This window comes from Parasteatoda tepidariorum, chromosome 8 (assembly GCF_043381705.1).
Source record: "Parasteatoda tepidariorum isolate YZ-2023 chromosome 8, CAS_Ptep_4.0, whole genome shotgun sequence".
In the NCBI taxonomy this organism is placed as follows: domain Eukaryota; kingdom Metazoa; phylum Arthropoda; class Arachnida; order Araneae; family Theridiidae; genus Parasteatoda; species Parasteatoda tepidariorum.
In genome coordinates, this window is record NC_092211.1 from 9,561,843 (window position 1) to 9,581,892 (window position 20,050).

The following is a 20,050-nucleotide window of genomic DNA, read 5'->3' on the forward strand; positions in this document are numbered from 1 at the left end:
ATAAAAAAAAAATCGAGTTATAGTAATATTCGAGTTATAGCGAATTGACTGTATATTAAGGGGAAACACATAATCACTGTGCTATTGAGTGACCTGTATTAGTCTAACTATACCAGTTTTAATTGCTGGAAAAACTTAAAGAAATAAGATACAGATTAACATGCTTAAAATAAATAATGCTATAGTAAATGAAATAGTACAGCTGAAATATCATCCCATAAGATTAAGTTTCAAGTGGTCATCACTTTTAAAATAAGAAATAAAATTTCCTGTATTTTCCCAAACAGTAAGGGAAAACTCAAAATTCCCTGCTAACTTTAAAGTCTGTGAACATTTCCTTTTTCTAACTTCTACAAAACTCTTCCAGTATTTCAAATTGCGATTAATTTTAACGATGTACAATTATGATCAATTTTTATATAAAATATTGTGGAAGCAATTAAATACGTTCTCGTGATATTCTCATGGAATTGAAACTTTTTCAATCAATTTACATGTAAATATGCAGTACAATTTCACTTACACAAATGTTATACTCTTTGACTTAAACACCCCCCCCCCAAATTTTTTTTAAATTATATTAATACTTTAAACTTCTTATGGGTGGTGTTGGCAGGGATGGGGGGGGCAGTGGTACAAGCCCCCTCAATATTTTACAGGGTTGCCTTAATACTTAGAATTCAGTGCTTTCAGTTTTCATTCCATATTCAAAGAATCACCAAAACAGTTATAGTATTATTAAATGCTTAACATCTGATATTTTGTGTTATTTTATTTTATAAGTTATTTACATAAAAATAAAATGCCTTAGTTTGAACAAGGTATATCTTATTCTCTAGCATGTATGTGCATATTTAAGTAATTTTAAGGAAGCACAAAATTTTTATATATTTTCATAATGAAGAAGATTTGAGTCAGAGCAGAAAAATGGGTTAGCAGCTATGTAACTGTATCACAAGCTGGAAAGAAAAAAGAAAATATGAGTATCACAAATTAAAAAGTAACTCACAGCTGTTTTCCTTTGTTTAGAGAACATTCATCTATTTGTCTGTCATATTCTGTTCGGAGGAAATCCAAACACCTGTTGTCACCGAACGCACCCCATTCTGTGTTTATAATGACTTGTTCTGGGCTGTTGTGACCACCAGTCCATGTTTCAACATTTTCTAATCTCTCCATATAACAGGCGTTAGTACCAGTACCTGTCAAAAAGAAGCATAATTACCCCTCTAAGATAGAGATCGATTTAAATCAGATTGTTTTATTTATATCTCAACAAACAACAAGTACTTTTTAAGCACTCAAAATACATTAACAAGGTGCGCAGCCAAATTTTACAACAAAAAATAAGTACTTTTTAAGCACTATATACATTAACAAACTGCGAAATAATTTTCAAAGACTTTACATGATCATGATAAAATAACTAGTTTCTGACAAAGAACGCTTTTTTTTTTAATTATAAGCCATTATAAAAAAATAAAGAGTTTTCTTTCGGTTCCATATCAGAGGGTGGAAAATTAAGCCCGACATTGAAAATATCTTGCAAAATGCAGCAGATTTGCACATAAAAGTGCAATAATCTCATGATTATAAACAATAAAATGATTGGCACTTTCATACGATATGGACAGACGGTGCGTCAAAACAGAATCCAGTTGAATGAATTGTGAGCAAAAAATTCACTTTTTGAAAAGGGAAAATTAAGCACTTTTTAAAAACACCCAATGAAAAAAGCACCTTTAAGGGCTCTTAAAAATGAAAAATCAAAAATTAGCACTTTTTAAAAACGCTAGGCACCATGATTAACAAAATGCAAAATAATTTTCAAAGACTTTACACGATCATTACAAGATAAAGTAACAAGTTTCTGACAAAGAACTCTTTTCTCGATTATATTAGCAAGAAAAATGTTTGGACATGGGGAACTTATAAGCAAGTAGAATTTTCTCTTTACTAATATTTTAAGTGAATACTTTCAATTTACATAGTAAAAACTGTTTTATGCAAAGAAACAATTATTGCGAAGCAGTCATAAGGGGTGGTGAGTGACAGAAAATAGGGGTCTCTTTAGCAATTTATAAAATATGATTTAACAATCTTACCAACAATCAAACCAACACGACAATCTCTGTTTGTATGAGCACAAGACATCAAGGTCCCGGTTGTGTCATTTACAACAGCAACAACATCAATATCCACATTCTAAAAATAAAAACTTTTAATTAGAGGTATAACAGAAAGAAAAAATAAAATAGGTATTTCCAGTATAAGATCATTGGTAAAATAATAAAAAGGAAATAAATAAGATTTTAAAATAATCAAAAACTTTGCTTCATATTTTTACAAGTTTAGAAAGCATATAAATAACAAATTGCATTGAGTTTCCTACGAACAAAGTTACAAGAGAGAGTAAAATAATCAAAATGGGAACTGTTTAATGACGTGTGATTTTTCAGCTAATTCGAGGAATTCCGCAAGTTTCAAAACAATGGATTCACGGACTATTGTGAATAAAAAATTTATATTTTTTGACAATATATTCTTACAGTTCAGCTTATCGAGAATTTAAATTAAATGTAAAATACCCTTAACAGCAACCCTTTTTTTTCCTTCTAGAGTATTAATTCACAATTGATTTCTATTTCTTTTTACACTGATTCATAAGAGCTAAGCATAACTTTAGGGAAATCCTATGGTAAGGTCAACTAGATAACCAAACTTTTAAACTTGATATTTTAAAGCAAACAAATTGTCTTTTTCAAGATAAAAAACTGAAAATTTTGAAATAATAACTTTTAACAAATTAATATCAGTTTTCCATAAGTTATAGCCTGTTAAATGAAGGGCTACATCATTTGAAATTTTTAACCACAGTAAGTAAATGTCTAACTAGTATAGTTTCTTAGAAAAATTCATACTAGTAATAGAAAATGAAATAAATAATAAAAGTAAACTGTATCAAAACAGGTTATCTGACACAAATGTGAAGAACCTTTTCTCATTTTGATTTACAAAAAAATTCCCAAGATGCACTTTTGATTTTTTATTGCAGACAAAAAATTGCATAATTAATTGTACTGTGCTCTAATACTTAACATAATTTTTTTATTGTAAATTAATAATTATTTTTATATTCAACACTGTGCATTTATCTTTATTACATTTGTTTTAATCTATTCCAATCGTATATTTTGCTTTTTCCCTACAAAATGAAGTAAAATACGAATAGAAGCAATATTCTTTCTAGTTAATTTAGAATATAGTATTTCACTTCAATAACCTAATAAAATCTGCTTAACTACAACAAACTTAAAGTTATTAATAGCATGAGAAAAGCAACTCGGGTCTGTACTCAAGATACCGTTCTCCAGTCTAAGCACATGCTGAAGCACATAATGCAGTCAGAAACTAATGCTTAGGCTAAGCACAAGATTATACTAAGGTGTACGAATACTTGCTGAATGGTTTCTAATACAAGCAGAGGCACGGTTAAAGCTTACAGTACAGGGACAAACTGAGTTTTTGCTATCTCTTACACATACATAATCTAGATTATATAATGTCAAACTTAAGAGAAACTTTTGGGACTGTTATAAGTCTAAATTCTGCAAAATTAAATTTATTAAATAAATTTTATATAGAATAAGATTTTACAACCTCAAACCAATGTTAATCAATAATGTAAAAATGTTCCTTCAATTTGATTCGAACAGTATAAGTTACTTATGTGTGCTATTTCTATTTTTCTTAGATGATTGTTTTTGATTGAATGATATGTTTGTTTCTTATCGTCTCCCAAATTTGTAAAAAAATAATAAACCTACATAGGAATCTCAAAATGTACATTTCATTACTGTGACATCCTTTTAAACATGTTAGATTCGTGTAATTCCGTCTTTAATCTACATGGTTTTGTCTTGAATTTTTTTTTCTTCCATCCAATGATTGCAACAGATTTTAAAATTCAGTTTCCTCTTTTTTTAAATGCAATGATGACTTGCAAAATGCAAAAAAAGAGAGGCATGTGAAATTTTGTTTCAAAATAAGAGAATATTGCACATAACTAAAATGTTTTTCCTTTCCTGTGTGGATGGAAAAAAAATAAGGCATAATTTTTTTCTCTCTTTAAATTTTAATTTATTTTCTGCATACAAAAATAAATATAAAATTAAGTTTACGAAAAACACTTCTCATTGAGAAAAAAAAAAGTTTTGTTTGGTAGTGAACTATCAAACCAAAAAGTTTAAGAAATTTTGGATAATTTCCTCTGACTGCAATCACATGTCATGCTAATGAGTTTAAAAAAATAAAAAAATAGAATAACAATTATTTAATATCAAATCATTCAATAAGGTAAATCAATCTTCCCAAAAAGCACTTGATAATTTAAATGAACTTAAGGGGAGCGAAAAGGAAATATTAGAATCTAAAAAATCTTTTTATAAAACTATCAAACCATGTTAACTCATTAATTTTAAAAATGTTGCTAGTAAAATATGCAAATATGTTAAAATAAATTTAAAAAATAAAGCTTTTAATTAATTAAAATGGCAAATGTAAATGCAGTAAATATGAAATGCTTTATAATAAATTTATCAGGATTGCCATTCTAATCTGGAAAAAAAAAATTCCCTGCTCATCTTATATATAATATATTAAGAGGAAAAACACAATCACTGTGCTTTTGCATAAGCAACATTGTTCCAACTATACTAAATTTAATTACTGGAGAAACTTAGAGAAAAAAGGCACAGCTGAACATATTTAAAACAAATAATGCAAATAAACAAATAAATTAAATAGTTTACTATAGATGAAATATCATCCTTATATATCAAATAGATCATGTTTTGAGTGGTTATTTTTTTAAGAGAAGAAAATAACAAAATATCCTATATTTTCTCAGTTTGTAAACAAAAACTCAAAATTCCTTGCATTTACCCTGTTACTTTAGGTAATTTTTAAATTCTTTGTATTTTTTAGATTTTCCCTCTCCTCCTTATGGAGTGGGCCTGTGGCAGAATCATGTAGACATTGTCACAGAACATTACAGAGTTCTTGCAGAAAGATTTCTTATTTGGGAAGAAAGGAAGTTATTTTTTAATCTGCAGAATTTTTGGATAGATTTTTTCTTCTGCAGAACTTCCCCCCCCCCCATTTCTGCAGAATTATTTTAAAAAAAATGCCTTTCTCGCATATCAGAAATGCTCACGATTTTTTCTTTTTACTTTAATTTGAGAATGAAAAAAAAAATGCCGCAATGACCGACTAATATTATTAAAAGTAAATTCCAAATCGATAAAATTAAAAAAAAAAGTTAACTGCATGAATATTTTTTTAAAACAGAATATCGCCAATAATATCAGAATATGGATTCTTTTATACGCAGGGGTCTGTTTAGGTTTTCTGAGAGGTGCCTATTTTGTGAAAATTTAGACATAATTTGTGAAAATTAAAAATTGTATTAAAACATCAACACAAAAATATGGATTTATCGTTCTTACGGGATGCAAAAATAAAATTTTAAGAAAAAGTATTTTGTGAAGCTACTGTTTTTTCTAAAGATGAATTTGTGAAGGCACCGCTAAACGGTAATAAATTTGGCCTGGAAAGACCCTAGATATGCATAGATATAAAAAAATTTTTTTTTACATTCATAATTAAAAAACTTATATACTGTTCTATATAATATAAAGGCTTTTTCTTAAATTTCTTTTTCTTTTTGTGTAAACAGGAAGCTTTTCTGATACTTGAAATTAGTAATATATCTATATATATATTTGCTACTTATTATAAAAGTCTTACAGAAAAGCATCAGCACCTAAAGAGAATTGTCGTAGAAAGATCGGGGAAAAAAATCTGCCACAGGGTGGCGTGGCAACACTGCTTATGTAACCGTTTCCTCTCCGTGAATAGATAAAGTATAATTGGGAACAAATTTTCTGAAGTCCAGTTCACAAAATGAAAAGAACTGATACGATTTAAACATGTGGCAACCACCGTATATTGAAGAGAGAGAAGAAAAATTACCCTTCGCCTTTTGACAGCTTCTCTTAGTAATTGCACCACATCTTCCCCCTTTACACCAGCGCAATTAAATCCTTTGGTCCAGCCAACGAGAATTGCGCTGGTCAAACCTTTCTGTACGCAAGGAAAGCTGAATGTGAATCCAAGGGGTAGTGTTCTGTGAGTCAAACCCAACTGCTCGATGTAATGGGACATACATTCTGCAATATGATCAAACAGCTAAAAATAAAAAATAGTTCTTAGTTTCTCTTTTTTTTTTTTTTTAAAAAAAGAAAACATTATTTACAAAGTATTTATTTCATAAAAGATATCGCTTTACAATTAAAAGAATACACATCAAACTTAAATAATTTAAAAATATAATAAAATATAGTTGCAGTTCATTTACGTCGCACTAGAGCTGCACAATGGGCTATTGGCGACAGTCTGGGAAACATCCCTGAGGANTTGGCGACGGTATGGGAAACATCCCTGAGGATGATCCAAAGACATGCCATCACAATTTCGAACCTCAGCAGAGGGGATGGCACCCCCGATTCGGTAGCCAGACAACCTGCAAGCGAAGTCGAGCACTTTACGGTAGAACAGTTTAACAAGAGCCAATACCGCACACCCTCGGTCCATACGCAGACTGNAAAAAAAGAAAACATTATTTACAAAGTATTTATTTCATAAAAGATAATGCTTTACAATTAAAAGAATACACATCAAACTTAAATAATTTAAAAATATAATAAAATATAGTTGTAGTTCATTTACGTCGCACTAGAGCTGCACAATGGGCTATTGGCGACGGTCTGGGAAACATCCCTGAGGATGACCCGAAGACATGCCATCCCAATTTCGAACCTCAGCAGAGGGGATGGCACCCCCGATTCGGTAGCCAGACGACCTGCAAGCGAAGTCGAGCACTTTACGGTAGAACAGTTTAACAAGAGCCAATACCGCGCACCCTCGGTCCCTACACAGACTGATCAGAGTGACTTCTGTGTCTTACCGATCAGTCCACTGTAGGATTAATAAAATATAGACCAAGATTATGTAACTTATCAGGTATTACTGTAGAAGATGTTTATAATGTAAACCTATAAACAAGAGGTCTTGCATTATATGGAATCTTTCGTAATATAGATCATTCCGCATATTATTCAACTTACCTACTAACAGGGCAATAGATATTAGAGACAGATCAATACTAACTCCTTGCCGGTGTGGCCCAAATCTAGTTCGGGCAACTACTAAGTGCAGTATGTGATGTCGGAACTTATTTCTGGCAGGAGAAAAATTAACATTTCTATTTTGTGAATCCAGAGCTGAGTTAGTCTGTACTTTAGGATACTTAATTCACTATTTTCCTAACAGATGACATTAGTGGACCTAGTTTTTCACTGATTACGGCTTTAGTCCAGGGAGGGAAAATGTGGGTGATGCAACGAGTGTGTATGGGCTTGTGTGCAGTGCGGTGTTTTGGGATATCCGTACTGTAAAAGATTGGTAAAATTTATGTATTGCAAATCATATTGTTGTGTTTTCATAACATTTTATACTAATTAGATTATATTTAGCATCAAAATTTTGTTTAATTTGCTTTAATTGAATAAGATGTGTGTGTAATCCATTACTTTTTTATGCGTAGGTAAAAATTATAAATGCAGTAGTTATTGCATTTAAAATTTTATTTTTGTAAACTTAAAAATGGAAAAATAGATACATAAAGATTAATTATAAAAAGGTTTTTAAATAATTAAGAGCATAAAAAATAAAATACAACAAATTTAGTGCACAATAATGGGATAACTTTATCATACCAACGTAAAAAAAAGAAGTCTTTTTCAGTTCCCCATATAAAATAAACGAATGCAGCAAATACAGAGAAAAAGACTCTGGAAATCATCACCTTTTACAACTGTATGAAATATTGCGTAGATGTGGTAGATCAGATGGCAAGAAAATATTCAGTGAAATCTTGTTCAAAATGCTACCCACTTCATATTTTGACTTAGCAGTCATAAATGCTCGGGTATTATATAAAGATATCATCGATGCTAACATAAATCAGAGAATTTATATTCAAATTATTAGAAAAGTGTTGAGAAGAAAGCATCTCGGTATTCACAAATTATTTCTTAAAAAGGATATAAACCAGTAAAGAATAGTAAGGGTAATGTATGTGTGAAATATGACCGTAGACCATATACTTCAAAATTGGGAAAAATAAGTATGTATCGCAAGTTAAAAAGATTGAGGTATCACATGAGTGAGTGATTTTTTATGATGCTTAGTTATTAATTATATGGTATTCAGGGGTGATTGTGAGTCCAAGTCGAAATTTCGGAAAATGATTGAGTTAAAAAGTTTTTTAAAAAAAAGAACAGTTTGATTGAAAAAAAATTAAACAAGGTTTTTTTTCCTTTTTGTCAATATTTTTTAGTTTACTTAAAAATATTTAAAATTTAACACATACCTATACCATTTACACATACCTGGAGAAGTAATTAAAATTTACAAATATGTCTTTCTTTCTTGAGTTTATGATAATAACAACTATTTACGGATAAAAAATGAAAATTAATCATGAATATGAGCTTATAAAGTATCTCTCTGGCTCTCCCTTACAAACAAATAAAATAAACTGTGTTTTTAAGTTCCACCTTTGAAAATTTGATTTCCGGAAACTTCTGTGATCAATGATTTTTTTAAACGTCTNCTTAGCAGTCATAAATGCTCGGGTATTATATAAAGATATCATCGATGCTAACATAAATCAGAGAATTTATATTCAAATTATTAGAAAAGTGTTGAGAAGAAAGCATCTCGGTATTCACAAATTATTTCTTAAAAAGGATATAAACCAGTAAAGAATAGTAAGGGTAATGTATGTGTGAAATATTCCCAATTTTGAAGTATATGGTCTGCGGTCAAAATAAGTATGTATCGCAAGTTAAAAAGATTGAGGTATCACATGAGTGAGTGATTTTTTATGATGCTTAGTTATTAATTATATGGTATTCAGGGGTGATTGTGAGTCCAAGTCGAAATTCCGGAAAATGATTAAGTTAAAAAGTTTTTAAAAAAAGAACAGTTTAATTGAAAAAAATTTAAACAAGGTTTTTTTCCCTTTTTCTCAATATTTCTTAGTTTACTTAAAAATATTTAAAATTTAACACATACTTATACCATTTACACATACCTGGAGAAGTAATTAAATTTTACAAATATGTCTTTCTTTCTTGAGTTTACGATAATAACAACTATTTACTGATAAAAAATGAAAATTAATCATGAATATGAGCTTACAAAGTATCTCTCTGGCTCTCCCTTACAAACAAATAAAATAAACTGTGTTTTTAAGTTCCACCTTTGAAAATTTGATTTCCGGAAACTTCTGTGATCAATGATTTTTTTAAACACCTGGACCTTTGATCTCCAGAAACTACCGGAGCACAATCAGCCCTGGGTATTGTATCCTACTTACAAATTGAATAGATATTAGCCCAAAAGTCTTTTTAACATGTTAAAAAAAAAAGTGTTAAAATGCACAAAATCATATTTTTAGTAAGGCATTTATCAATTAACAAAATCAATTTATTTAAAATAAACAAGTAAAATTAAACTTATTAAATTATGATTTGTATAAATATTAATATGAAAAAAAGCAATTTTTTGAGTAATAACATGCCTTCACGGTCAAATTTTTCTCACTGAGACCTGTCGGGGAAAAAAAAAAAAAAACTCAACGATTTGTATTACCGAGCTCCAGGTCTTTCTTTTCTCTAAAAAAAAAAAAATATTTTTTTAAAAAAAATTAGCATTTTAAAATTACCTCAAAAAATTTTCTAATTTGAAATAACAAACAAAGGCCCCTATGAAATAAAATTACATTTAGAAATAAAAGTACATACTTGTTCCCCAGACCCCAGCATGATAGATTGTGGAATTTCATATATTTCATTCATCATATTGAACTGTTCACCATCTAAGTCGATACACAATACCCGGAAATTGGTACCACCCAAGTCCAGTGCCAAAAATTTACCTTGCTCTGAAAAGGAAACATACATATATATTACTCCAAAAAAGAAATACAAATTCCATATTACTAATAAATGTTTTTGGCCATTTTTCATAGCATTGTTGGCTATTAAAATGTGCCATTCAATAACTTGCTTCAAATGAAAAAAGGTATATTTCAACAAAATATAAGTAACTAAATATGGATATACAAAATGCACATTTCAATTGGACATATAAAAAAAGGGATATATACAACTAGAATAATCAGTTCATGGTTAAAATAATATATATATACATATATATTTGAATCCCTTTAATTTTAAAAATAATTCACAAAAAAAAGCTTCATTTTTTTATGTATAAATAAAACTGATTGAAAATAAAAAGCATTAAATATAAAAATGAGCATGAAAATATGTTTATTTGCAATCTGCATATGGAAATACAGGAAAAAAAAGTAGTGCAAAAAATCAATTAATACCATAAAATATATAACTATGATTGGTGAGCACAAAAAACAAGGTAAATGTCTCATTTTATCTTATAGCGGCGGTTTTCAGTTTTTTCCACCAACTAAATTTCATATTATCCACCTTTTAGCATAACCTCTCCCCCCAATTTCATAAATTATTAAACCATAGAGATAATTGAGTCATTCATAAAAGCAATAAAAATACAAAAGTGAAAAATGAATTTTTTCTTACAATCGATCATCTTTTAAAAATAGAAATTGCCAGGTAGTTGAATTAGTAGGTCTGGTAATTCGTAGGCTAGAATTACTGTTTTTAACTGTTAGTGTTTGAATACTGTTTCTGTTTACTACTACCATTAAATTGTTTGCAAAATAACTTTTATAAATGGGGAGGATGGTTATCAAGAAAATTTGAATTAAACAGTGTGAAGATAAATATAAATGAAATTTATAATTTTCATAATTTATTCTTGAATTATTATTAGAATAAACTTAATTTTTTTTTAAATTTCGTAATTCTCTTCCCATTGGCACTTTACTAAAATTTCTTAACCAAAAGACTATTAAATAAACAATGAATTATTTATAAGATATAATTATAATCACAGTTTTCAAAAATCTTAACTGGTTAAAAAAAAGTCCCGACACTAGAAGCCTCTGTGAACTTTTCTCGAAACCTTTAGGTTTCATTGTACACTTTTTGGGAACTGCTGCCGAATAATTTGATTGTCTAACCAATGTTTTTCAAACTGGAAGGGGTTTTTTTCTTCTTGAGAAATCACATCTCTAATTTTAACAATTAAAAATTGGAACCTGTTGTTTGAAAGGGAAGAATAAATAACGGTTGAGGAAAGTGTTTTATTTACCTGATCCATTAGGCACATCTCTTACGAAAGTAGGAAACATTTTAACGGATGCAGAGGCATGAGTGTTGGCTCCCAAACCATTGTTGAACTCTTGCAAAAGTAAGGCAGATACTTTTAAAAGAACATCATTGGACAAAGTAAACTCTTTTAAAACTGCATCAACCAAACTCTAGAAAAATGACACCACACTTCAAAATAGATTATTTATACAAACCAGATTTTTTCAACAAAAAAAAGCACCTTTTAAGCACTCAAAAAATATTTTTAATCACTTCTCAAAAAAATAAAAAAAAATCATAATCAGGATATGTGCAGCAATAAAAATTATTTCTTCCTATAATTTAAAGTTCATTTATATACACATAAACTCAACAAAATGCAAAAATATTTTCAAAGACTTTAGTTGACATCTACGCCAACTGAAACTAGTAATGAATTTTATAAAGTTTAAGCAATATCCTTGCATTTGGCACCATTTTAAAGGATAGGTATTTATTGCAATTTATGAATTCAGAAGTTATTTTTAGGAATTATAGTAAAATTTATCATAGACAGCATTCATGATTTTGACTTATTCAGTCAAAAAAAAAAAAANAAAAAAAAAAAAAAAAAAAAAAAAAAAAAAAAAAAAAAAAAATTCTATTTTAAAGAAGATTAAGTTATTGTTTGATTTTTATTGTAAAATAAATTTTACCAGAGTCTAATCAAGCAGTGATTTGTGTCAAAAAATTTTACATTTCACGTGCTAATTCTCAAATCTCTTCTGAATTTCCTAGATAAGCGTGCAATAGTTTATTGAAACATGACGCTCAAAATGATTCTAAATTTGATAAACAGAAAACTTGTTTTTAATGCAGTGTAGCTGGACATATTTCACGTACATGTCTCGATAAACAAGGTTTAAGATGTAAAAATTTTGTAATATTACATCCAAATGTAAAGAAACTTAATTCTAACAGTTCAGAAAACACTGACTACTCATTTACATTCTACAATATATAAAACCGTGTACATTAATACTTCATTTGATGCTTTTATTGATATCAGAGCTGTAAAAACAAATTTAAGAGAAACATATCACAAAATAAGTTTGCCTTCTTTTAATGCTACACCAGCAATGTTTGGTAATGGATATGCTAAACCAATAGATACTTTTTATGAATTTACGATTGATGGTCCACTCGTGGCAGAATCGCTGCGACATTGTCCCAGAAAATTGCAAAGTTCTTGCAGAACGATTTTTCTTTTGAAAAGTAAAAAATTTTACTCTCCTTTACTACATAAATGTATTTGCAATATTTGAACATTTAGATAATCACTTTTTGACGCGCTCAATTGACACTGACAGTATCGTAAACCGATGCAATGTTCCAATTGTATATTTTCGGCAGTTACTGATATTGATTTTCACATGTTTTTTAAATATCCCTATATATTTCAAACAATATGAAAAATTCGAATCGTGCATTCGATTATTTACTTTTTAAAGCAATAATTCTATCGAATTTTTGGCAGTTATTGCTATTGATTTCTCCACAGTTTTTAAATCCGATATTTTTATTACGACATTATTTATTTCAATATTATTTATTACAACAACTTAATCTCGAATTGAAACACGCAATTGATTAGTCCGATTCGCGTGATTTCGCTGGCGATCTGTTTTTTTGTCAACTACTACAATGGATTTTGTGATTATTAATGATTTGTTTTATTGTGACGATTATTTACAAAATGCGAAAAGGAAATAATTTGTGTCCTCCCCCCAACAAAGTGCGAGAATATCACCCATAATATTCGAATTAAAAATTATTATATGTTCAATTTAAAAAAATTACAGTATATTTTTTTCCTTTTGTAAATGCAGCGCTTTTGTTATTTTAAATTAAGGCCTGTTTAGACGATCCAATTTCTTGGACAGAGATTGATTGATATTGATGGAAACTTGTTTTGCTTTGAGCTTTGATCGTGTAAACAAACATCCAAGAACTTGGTCCAATTTCTTGGACTATAGTAGAGCATGTTCTACTTTCCATCCAAGTTTTTTTCTCCCTTAACCAATCAGTGTCATAGGTTTCGTGACGTTAACAATCAGGCAGCAAATTATGTCATCTTCTTGTCTGTTTTCATATATTTTAGTTCAAATAAATTGATCTGTTGCGATTTATTTGTGTTACTATGATTTTATTTGAATTTATTTAGTAATTTTAAACTTATGTAAGTATTATTTTAAAATGTTGAATATGCGCAAGTTTTTCTTTCAACGAATCAGCGACATTCAAGAACTTGGATAGTGTCAACGAATCATCCAATTTCTTGGACAGAGAAATCCGTCCAATTTCTCGGATTCAAGAAATTGGACCGTGCAAACAGGCCTTTAGTAAGACATATGTTTGTTATTATTGAAAGTATCTTGCAGAAAGACATTAGGTAGTATTAGAGAGTTTTGTCGCAGATAGCTAGAAAAAATTCTGCCATAGGGATGATCAACAATTTATTGCTAAATTTTGCATTGTTAAAAATGATGTCATAATTGGTATAGATATTTTAACTCAGGCAAAAATAAAAATAAATACAGATGGTGTTTTGTTAACGAAAAGTTTAGTTTATGAAACTAAATCCATCTAGGGCCATCCCATTGTGACGGGTGCGACATTCAGACACAGTTTTTTGACGTTAAATCTGCATTTCAGGAAATTAAATAGTTAATAAATACCAACAAAGTTTTTAATCATGTTTAACGTTGCATTTGCTTGAATAATTGAGTTCAAATAAAACTGCAAGAATTTTCGATTTTCTGCTGTAAAAAATTTTTTTAATCTTGTGACGGGTGTGACTCTTTTGGGATAAAATCCTGTGAACATCGAAATGCGTTATCGTTATACCAATTTTTTTCTTAAAGACATTCAGATGGGAACTTAATACATGTTTTTTTTATGAGTAGTTGTAATATTTTTAACATGCAGGAATTTTCTTTCTAATGTGATGGGTGTGACATTGTGCAAATTACCAAATTTTCGATTTCTAAAATTTCCATTTAAGATTATTTTGAGTTAGAATTTGGATTAAATGCTACTCAAACACAAAAGAAACTTCTTCTAGACATGGTTTCCAATTATAAACATAATAAAACTAGAACCAGTAATATTCAAATGTCAATTTTAAAAAAATGAAACACCAATAGTTCATAGACCTTGTAGATTGCCTTTTCCTGAAGGTAAAATTGTTGATGATCTAGTAACAAAATGGTTGGTAGATTACTGAGTCTTCGGAATATTCCAATCAGATCGTAGTAGTAAAAAAGTAAGACGGTACCCCAAGAGTTTGCATTGATTATAGGGCGTTAAATAAAAACAAAGTTAAGGATAATTACCCATTAAATTCGAACATTATTCTAAACATTTGAGCATTGAGCTAAATTTATTCTAACAGACCTTAATTTTTTTTATGAAACATCTTTTTCTCTGTGAAACTTTTTTTTAAATGAGCTAATGAGAAATGTTCTTATAATAAAAATAACTTTTAGTGCAAGTACTGTTATAAGAATGTTTTTTTTCTTCTTTTTTTAATTAAAGTTGAAATTTAACAATTGACTTTGATGGATTTTTAAATTTGGATGCAATATTTAGCCCAATATTTTACAATATCAAAATTATTTTTGAATATATAGGAGAAAATATATAAAAATTTATCAGACATAAATGATTTTTATTTGTAATGACAATTTTTGATCTTACTTTACCATATTTTTGTGTTGATTTTTTATTAATTTTTAATTTTCACAAATTATGTCTAAATTTTCTCAAAATAGATACCTTTCATAAAAGCCTAGAGAGACCCCTGGTATTACAAAATAATAGAGATCAAAATATATTGTTATAGTAATTATAAATTAAATTAAATTTAAGATCTCCCTTATTAACTAAAAGAATTTAATACTTCTGCACTGCACAAAATAAACAATTCTAGAAAATAAAACAGATAAGTCAAAAATATCTGCTACAGATGATAAAGATAAGATTATTAAGTGGTGTTCTAAAAGCTATTAAAAGCTTCCAAAAGCTATCAAAAGATCACTTTAGATAAGAGGTGCGAAAATAATTATTTAAAGGATAACATTTTAAAGACACACAGCTGTGAAATGATAAGATACATAAAAGAAAAGTTATGTAGGTGAATATCACATTTTTGTTCTTCAAATAACTTCAAAAATAAGCTTTATAACTTAAGTGAGAAAATGAAATAATATTTAAAAATAAAGAATAAATGTCAACTTTATAAATTTTGAATTTAAATTAACAGAATTGCAAGAATTATTTAAAATTTCAATGTTTTTAACTCGAACACTTTATGAATAGATTATAAATGGAGAAACAATGTTAAGTGCTAACATTTAAATGTAAACTTAGAAATCTATAATTTGTATAGTAAATGTAAATAAAAATTTTCAATGCTTTCACACTAAATATATTATCAATATATAACAAATTGGAAAATCTTGGTTAGGCGAAAATATTTAAGTTAGTTACAAATCTTTTAATTCATAATAATACAAATAAACCTTTCTATGTCTCTACTTTAAACAATCAATAAATTTTTGAATCGGGAAACATTAATTGATCTTATACATTTGAATATAAACTTACATATCTAAATAAAAAGCTAAGTGTAAATAGAAATTTTAAGTCTTTACATCAAATATTTTATCAATATATTATAAATGGGAAAATATTGGCTTGGCGTAGTAAGCGAAAGAAAAATTTGTCTCTTTTTACGAAGACCATGTCGAAATTTAGTATGCAACTGCGAAAACTATTTCATCAGAAAAATACAGCAGACAAACACTCAGGTGTCATAAAGTAAAGAGATAGTCAATAAAAATTTAATTAAATAAAACTAACCTTTTTACGGCATTCTGTCATGGTTTTAAAACTATGATGAATTGAACAGAGAATAATGTGAAGACGAAGGACTAATGTCCACACACTTTAAAGGAAGGTAGAATGTTTCCCAATGTCCTTTAAGCTGTCCTGTATGAAAGTGAAAGTAGTTTTCAAGCTTCTTGTTGCCACCTACAATTCATTTTTTTGGAAATTAGACAAAAAATCAAGGTTACATAGTTTTGAGTCTTATCTTATAGAGCAAATATATTAGTGAAAATGAAACTCAATTGAAAGTTATTAATTTGATACTATCTGGATTTTAGCAGCTGACTGTTCTCTTAACTGGCCCTTCCCAAAAAGCAATTAACCTTACAGCAACCTTGCGTCAGAATATTCTTATTATTGTCACAAAAATGTTCGCGCTAAAAACCTTTTTCCAATAAAGTAAAAATATAGCAATTTCGAACCTTTCATCCTAAAAGAACAAAAAATGATTTTTAAAACTTTTTTTAAAAACAGTTTTTGATAAACAGATATAAATACCGAAAAGCTTTTTTTTCTTTCAAGGAAACAAAACAATGAAAATGCAAACCTTTCCCGTAAAAATATTAATCAATAATGAAAAAAATATTATGTAAAAAAACCTCACGCAAGGGAAAGTGAATTAACCAACATAATAGTACCTAATTTTTTATTGTTTTCTAAGGATCCGTGAAACTACTATACGAAAATCTTCTTTTAAGGTTTTCAAATGGTTACCGATTGAATTTAAAAAGTAAGGGAAATATTTCTTGTCGATTAGCTTTTTATACTGGATACAGCTCAAACTGCGAGTTTAAGAAAATGGACACAAATAAAAAAAAGCGTGTTTAAGAAAATGAATGAGGTATTTGATTATATTTTTGAAACTTCTCTTATTAAAATTGTTCTTTTTCTAAAGAATAAAACTATTGACAAACAAATAAATTGGTAATGTGATATCGTTCATTTTCCTAAATCATCTGGTACATTTTTTTTTAAAGAAACTAGTATATCAAAAATGGTTTTTACAAGGTTGTTACTGATTCAATAAATTGATAATATGTACTAACATTTTTGTTGTAAGAATTTTTATTTTTAAAAATGATTATGGTTTCAGTGTTTAAATAAGTAAAGAAATGTAAGCCTGCAGTTCCTCGTTTACTAATTAAATTTGGGTTAACAACTAAACGGGAGCATATTTTGCTGTGTCCATTTTCTTAAACATTCATTTCCGTCTGCGTCTTTTTTTAAAAGCGTATTTTGAGCTGCGTTCATTTTCTTAAACATATATGTTTCGCAGCTCAACGTCAATTAAACTACTGGCTATAAAATGATGAATCCTAAGAAGAGGATAACTGATAAAATAAAAACTTAATTTGCCAAATTTTTTCTTTGTTGAAATACGCAGTTTGAGCAGCGTCCACTTTCCTATACACGCATTTTGAGCTGTGTTCAATTTTCTTAAGCACGCGTTTTGAGTTAAATCTAATTTTCTTAAACGCGCATTTTGAACTGTATCCAAATTTCTTAACCACACATTTATAGCTGCGTTTAATTTCTTAAAAAAAATCATTTTGAGTTGTGTCCATTTTCTTAAATATGCATATTGAGTTGTGCCCAATTTTTCTAAACACCCTTTTCGAACAGTATTGAATTTTCTTAAACACGCATTTATAGCTGCGTCTAACTTTTTTAAATATCATTTTGAGCTAATCTCGAATAAAAAGCTCAACGAAGCTTTTCTTGTTTGTTGGCGCCAATGCTGCAGATTACTTGACACGATTTCGTCACTCGCCAACTATAAGTTTCAGTTTTAAATTCGTTTTTTCTAACAAGCACTGCTACGGACTTGTTTTAGCAAAAAAAAAAAAAGGAAGTTTTTTTGCTAAGTTTAAAATTACTGCTCTCTTTGATTGTTTGGTAGCTTTATATAGGCAAAAAGGGGCCATAAAAGCTAAAATACGAATCTTGAAAAATTAATGAATTAAATGAACATGGAAAAGTGTTGTTACTTTGTAATCAGGATTGCAGGTAATTTTCTATTTTTATCACATGCATAAATTGTAAAACTAAATAGATTCTGTAATTTATAGTTCGCAAAAAAAAAAAAAAAAAAAAAAAAAAAAAAAAAAAAGAAAGAAAGAAAGAAAGAATCTGAATAACTTTTCATCTAATGATCGGTTTTTAACGTACCAGAATTCAATCATAATCTCATTACTCAAAAACGCATATTAAAAACTCGACTTCTAAAGAACTATTCGTCCAATTTTGTTCAAAATTTGTATTTTACAATATTAAAATTGTATTTTTTAAAATGATATAAGAATTTCTTTACCTCATAATTCCATAATTTATTAAAAATTATCTTTTTCATGGAATTAATTTCAGGTAACAGATGTTATAGTTGTGAGTTAAAATCTTTAAATTCGCTTAAAAAGTTCTCGAGGGCAAACTACGCCGAAAGTTAAATAAGCTTTAAAAGATACAAATTTCCAATCGCTATCCTAACCAAACTATTGGGACCATATTTCCAGATTGCGGCATAATATATATATGAACGGACATTCAATATACGCAAGTGCGTACACAAAAGTTTCCTTTTATTTTTCAAAGAAAGTAGAATGTTTGACGTGGATGCAAATTTATTTGAAAATTCGCTGATTCATTTCATTCATCCAAGGGTGGCCAACCAGCGACTCAAATATTGACCAATTCAAATATTTATTTATTAAATATTTGAGTTACCGTGCAATTATTTAATGTATCTTTATAACATTCAAAAATTGTCCCGAATCTATGAAATACAATGTCAAAGTTTAAATTGAAAAAAAAAAAAGACTACAAATTAACCCGTTTGTGCCAGGCAGACGGGGAATTTTTTTTAATATTAAAAAAAGTAAAAAGTGGTAGCAAAAGAGATTTATTATTAACTTTTTAAAAAAACAGGACAATATTGTTTACCTTGACATAATAAAAATGTTTGCATTTGAATCTAAAGTCAAAGTCACAAAAAACAATACCTTTTTAAAGCTAGATAGGTATGAAACAGAAAGAAATATCCACTTGGTTTACGGACACATTCTCTACTATTGGTTGGTTGTACAAATAAGTTCCCGCCGTTCGTCACGAGATGGCACTCCGCAGTTGCATTACGTAATTGTTTTCGTGCAAAAATGTCAAGCTTTGTGCCAAATAAGCGTCAATTGCTGGAACTTTTGATTTACTTCTTTAATTTAAAGAAATCTGCAGCGGAGGTGCCTCGATTGCTTAGAGAAGCATATGGTAAGGCTGCTTTAACCCTTTCGCGTCGACTGTCAGAAATATGTGCCAGCATAAAACCGTATCAATCAGGGTAAAAAGATAAAATTGGTAACCAAAGTGGTTCTTTAGCAGCTTATTTGTGGGAGGGGTTATAATTGCTTGATTTATTTAATTCACCATTACTTTAGTTCAAAATCAAATTATTCAGTTATACTTTGAACTAACATTGATTATATACACCGAAGAGCCATTACATTATGACCACCCTGCTAATAACATGTAGGACCACCTTTAGCTCTCAAAACTGCTAGCACCCGCCGTGGCTTTGATTCCACAAGGTGCTGATAGGTAGTCTTAGGTATTTGGTACCAAGCGCTCACCAACTGGTCCTGCAATTCCCTCACATTGCGAGGGGGTAGCGTGGCAGCACGAATTTGGTTTTCCAAGTAGGACCACAAATGCTCTATTGGATTAAGGTCAGGTGAATTTGGGGGCCAAGACAT

General features: G+C 29.0%; 1 protein-coding gene across 1 annotated transcript in view; it reads right to left on the reverse strand.

Annotated features, from left to right (window-relative positions):
• LOC107447593 (hexokinase type 2) overlaps positions 1-20,050 on the reverse strand; it is a gene marked incomplete at its 5' end in the record, with an annotated part of 41,543 nt that overhangs the window by 11,640 nt on the left and 9,853 nt on the right. Inside the window, 6 exon segments of the mRNA XM_043049763.2 lie at positions 1,010-1,202; positions 2,106-2,205; positions 6,034-6,249; positions 9,933-10,072; positions 11,383-11,551; positions 16,284-16,454. Coding sequence (XP_042905697.1) covers positions 1,010-1,202; positions 2,106-2,205; positions 6,034-6,249; positions 9,933-10,072; positions 11,383-11,551; positions 16,284-16,304 — 839 coding nt within the window.